We start from the raw sequence: 4,716 nt of genomic DNA on the forward strand, positions 1-4,716 counted from the left end.
AGTACATTTATGATGCATGTTTGAAACAATGTGTTGAAGAAAATCTCAAACATTTTCACATAACCCTAGGATATATAACATAGGGAGCTCTCAAAATTGCAGCAAAAAGCTTAAGATAAAAGTAATCGGAGATGGGCAAAGCAGGAAAAATGCAATGTATGTAGCATGATGAATAGCCAAATGGATCTGGCTGATACTAAAATCAGTGCAATATTATGGGAATCTGTCTTACAGAAATTGGCTGGTAATAGTGTATGCAAGCTATTATCTAATGACCCTATTTTGAGTTAGATGGTCATAACATTTGGCACACATTTGGGAGGTGTTAGTTTGTCATATTACGTTTGTAATGTGACAGACAGATCATCCACCATTTTAGTGATGAAGTACTCTGTTCACCAAATTCTGAATATGGCTCTAAATTCTTAATACTGAGAAGAGATGTACAATGCAGTAAGCTCAGGTACATTGGCAAATATGAAGAACATGCAATAGCATGGGACCATTCAGGTGAACTTTTTGCTCTCTATTGTGTATTATTGTATTTTAAGACATGTATTTAACATTAGCTGTTTTCTTACAGCTTCTTTCACCTCCTTATTTCTTAGACTATATATCAAAGGATTCAACATTGGAATAATGCATGCATAGACTACTGCAAATATTCTGTCCTCCCCAAGGGAATGTTTTGACCCCGGCTGTGTGTAGTAGAGCATTCCGGTCCCATAGAACAAAGTGACTGTGGTGATGTGAGAAACACAGGTGGATGCAGCTTTGTGCCTCCCCTGGGTGGCTTGCATTCTTGCAATGGTGGTAATGATGAAGACATATGAAATGAGAATGAAAAGAAGAGGCAAGAGCACAATTACAACTGCTGAAAAAGCTGTTGCAATTTCATTGGCAAAGGTGTTTCCACAAGACAATCTAAGCAAAGGAGGAATATCACAGAAGAAATGATAGATGATACGTGACTTACAAAATGGTAAATAAAATACATATGATGTCCTTCCTACAGAAAATATGATTGCTACAATACAAGTGGTCATAAACAATTGATTGCATTTGGATTTGCTCATAATGGTCATGTAATGGAGGGGGATGCAAATGGCAACATAGCGATCAAGAGCCATGAGAGCAAGAAGGAAACATTCAATGGTACCAAAAAGGAGAAACAAACACATCTGCACAGCACACCCCATGAAAGAAATGTGTTTATCCTTCATTAGAAAATCTATGAGCATCTTTGGTACAGTTACAGTTGTAAATCCAATCTCAACCAGGGCCAAATTCTTGAGCAAATAGTACATAGGGGTATGAAGTGTGTCCTCCAGAGTTATGATGGTAAAGATTACACTATTGCCCATTACAGCCATCAGGTATATATTAAGGAACAGTATGAAGAACAGATGTTGCAGTTGTGAAGAAAGATCCGAAAATCCAAGGAAAACAAATCCAGTCTCTAATGTGAGATTTGATTCTGTCATAGTTTTTTTTATCCTTCACCTCTGTAAAAAATACACAAGAGAGTCAACGGGGCAGCAGATAAAACCCAACTATACAATACTAAGTTTGCATACATTTACAAATGCATCCTCATTTAGATGGCTAAATTGATCCTGGTATGTTCTCATATCCTCATGAATATTGTCACTGCAATTGAAGTTCAGTAGTATCAAGTTAGAAATTTTCATGAAACACATAACACAATTAATAACTTCAAAAGAAAACTCTATGAGACTGTTTTATTGCCCCTAAATGACTTTGTCAACTTTACTGACCTGAAAGTGGAACATTAATAAATATAGCCATAAATCATACTGGCATATTAACATATTACACATTTAGAGCAGTTGTGACAAATATTATGAGAGATCACAAGCCAAACTCAAATTTGTAGGTTCTGCCATTGTAAAGGTAGTGCTTTTCTTGACTCTAAATACGGTACAGGAACTGTAGGTTTGTGCTCCAACTCTTCTAAACCCTAAACAACCTTTTCAGTTTGTAAAGTACACCCCTGCTCCGTGGTGGACAAAGGAGCTGTAAAAGACCCATTAACACCTTGGCTGCTATGGGGTTTCTCCCTGGGTGCTGCAATTTAATAAATCCCACTTTACATGACAAAGCCAGCTCGTCATAAGCACAGGGCAGGTAAAGCCCATGACGAGCTGGCTTTGTCATCAGCACTGAAGGGGTTAAAGATACAGAGTTGTCAGTTGGGCCAAAATGAGAGGTGGGGTCTAAGTTGTCCAAGACTGAACACTTATCTACTTTGATAAGCAAAGGTACGTAAGCTTTCTCTACCCAAGCTGAGATGATGAGATGTCATCAGTGATTGCATCAGTGATGTCACTCACATGTCATGAATGATGTAATATGTGACGCCATCAGCAGTGCATTGCGGGGGTGCGAGTTATAGTTAGCTCAACTAACTATAACAAAGAATTTCTACATTTTTCTTTGAGTGAAATATCCAACTAACTATAACGTCCCTGAAACCCATGGTTTTTTCAGTAAACTTCTTAGGTTTTTTAAATGATCATTCTAACTATAATATCTGTAAAACCTATGTTTTTTCAATGAATTTCAATGGTTTAATAAATGCTAATTTCATACTTTGATATTTATAAAACCTATATTTTTCTAATTCTTTGTATAATATTTTGGAACTCTATAATCCTTTTTTTTACTTTAAAAATAATGTCCTGATTTATATCTTCCCCTAAATATAGCTATATATTATTATTGTTTTTTTGAAAACTAGAGTCCCGTACCGGTAGTCTACCAAGCACCAGCAGCACGCGAATCCTATCCGCCATATTGAAATGATGCGCATTTCGGATCCGACGGGTTCGTTGCAACTGGTCCAGCGTAAGAACATATAAGTATAAGGTCACGTCAAATGCTACTTTGGATTGCAATGGGTACGCAGTATCTAGCCGCGTGTTATGTCATGTACGTATGTGGTCGAGCCCACCGCTCGTTGCATATGCGACGAGTGCACGCTGCCATGCCCTGTGTTATGTCATAGACATATGATGTCGCGCCGGGTATACAATTCCATAATTTTTTTTGTATCTCTAAAAACTATATCTACATAACTTTAAAGTGTATATTAGAGCAAGAGATAATCTAAAATATATTAAACATTTGTATATTTCTAACTTTAATAAACTTATATTATAGTAAATAAAATGGCATCAGGTGCGGTCTTCTTGCGCGTTGAGTGTCCGATTGCCATGTGACCTAAAAAAATCATTTGATTGGTTCATATGATTTCCCATTGCACCGGTTGGAAAACGCCACCCATTTTAGTCATTCTCTCTACAGCATTTGGTGAGACACACCTCTTCTGCTTAGAGAGCTTTTTTGAAAACCTTTTGCTATGTACACATATGTACACTCAACACAACAGGCAACCATCATCTTCATCAATAATTATGGTCTGTAAAGTAGCCTTCCACCTGTGGTAGGCACACATCTAAAAGTTACATTACCAAAGCTTTCCCCACTGCCAGAGGTAACATGGTTGCATACGCTGTCCACAGCACAATCTAATGTGGTATGACTCAGGGCAGTGTCATGCATAGATAATAAACTCGAACACAGATAGATAGTGCAAGTGGGAATGGGCAGTGGCGTTCAACACCTTTTTATTACCAGGTTCACATATCCGGTGATGTCTCTGCTGGATGCGTGGGGGTGAGTGTAAACTAGCCCTCAGGAAATGGTTGCTGCTAGCATCAACCACAACAGTAAACATTGGATCACACACAGAGATTAAAAAATAAAACAGTCAAGCGTTTGTGCTGCAGTAAGGTAGAGACAGTAGTTGTAAAATAATACAGAAAAATTCTAATGTAAAAGAACAATAACTTTTTGCTATACTCAGACACAGGCAATAGATCTGAAATAATATACAAAAAGATTGTATCATAAAGGGTCCAGCAGTTCTAGTGCACTCAGATGAACACATCAAAAGCATTCAACATGTGCACAGCCATCAATGCTGCCTGCCGTGGGTGGGCCGTACTAGGAACAATGTCTGTTGCCATCAACACTGCATAATCTCCAATAGCGACTCGATCTCAATTGGGAACACTGCTGTCTGCAGTGTAGGCCAGAGAGAATGGTCAGTAAGGATCCACAGCTACGTAATGTGGACTTGAGCTGACAGTTTGTCATACGAGAAGCAACAAAAAGCGTGTGCGGAGCCTGCGATGATGCGTATGCGTGGTGCGGACAGAGCGCCCTGCAGCAATGTCTTTTCCTACAGGACTGCCTCATCTACAATACTGACTCAAGCTGAATTGTGAACACTGCTGTCTGCAGGGTAAATTGAAGGCATTAGTCACACAGACATCCATGAATACTTTTTCTCACTTCCTCTTCACAAAATACAACAACATAAATTACAGAAAACTTTGCAATAAATACATCAAAACAATTCGAATTGCGATTTCTGCTGTCCAAAGTGTAGACTATTCAGTGTTCCTTTGAACTTGCAAGATAAATTTCACCATTGTAGTAAACCTATAATTCATCTAAAAAAAGTTCTTCAAGAAAGTATACTAAAAGGATATTCTGTATATTTCAATAGACTTTGTAGTTAGTTGTCTTCTGGGTTCTCCAATTAAACAATCACCACTTGATTTAAATTGTGCGCCCTGCTGACCGCAGCGTAGGCCAGAGTCAGTGGTCATTAACGCTTCACAGTCA

General features: G+C 38.3%; 1 protein-coding gene across 1 annotated transcript; it reads right to left on the bottom strand.

The window, feature by feature from the left end:
- Positions 1-536: 536 nt before the first annotated feature.
- Positions 537-1,484, bottom strand: LOC147716829 (olfactory receptor 5AR1-like). The gene has a single exon (XM_086919787.1). The coding sequence runs from the start codon at positions 1,482-1,484 to the stop codon at positions 537-539; it is 948 nt and encodes a 315-aa protein (XP_086775913.1).
- Positions 1,485-4,716: the final 3,232 nt, after the last annotated feature.

Source organism: Lissotriton vulgaris, chromosome 5 (assembly GCF_964263255.1).
Source record: "Lissotriton vulgaris chromosome 5, aLisVul1.2, whole genome shotgun sequence".
Lineage (NCBI taxonomy): Eukaryota > Metazoa > Chordata > Amphibia > Caudata > Salamandridae > Lissotriton > Lissotriton vulgaris.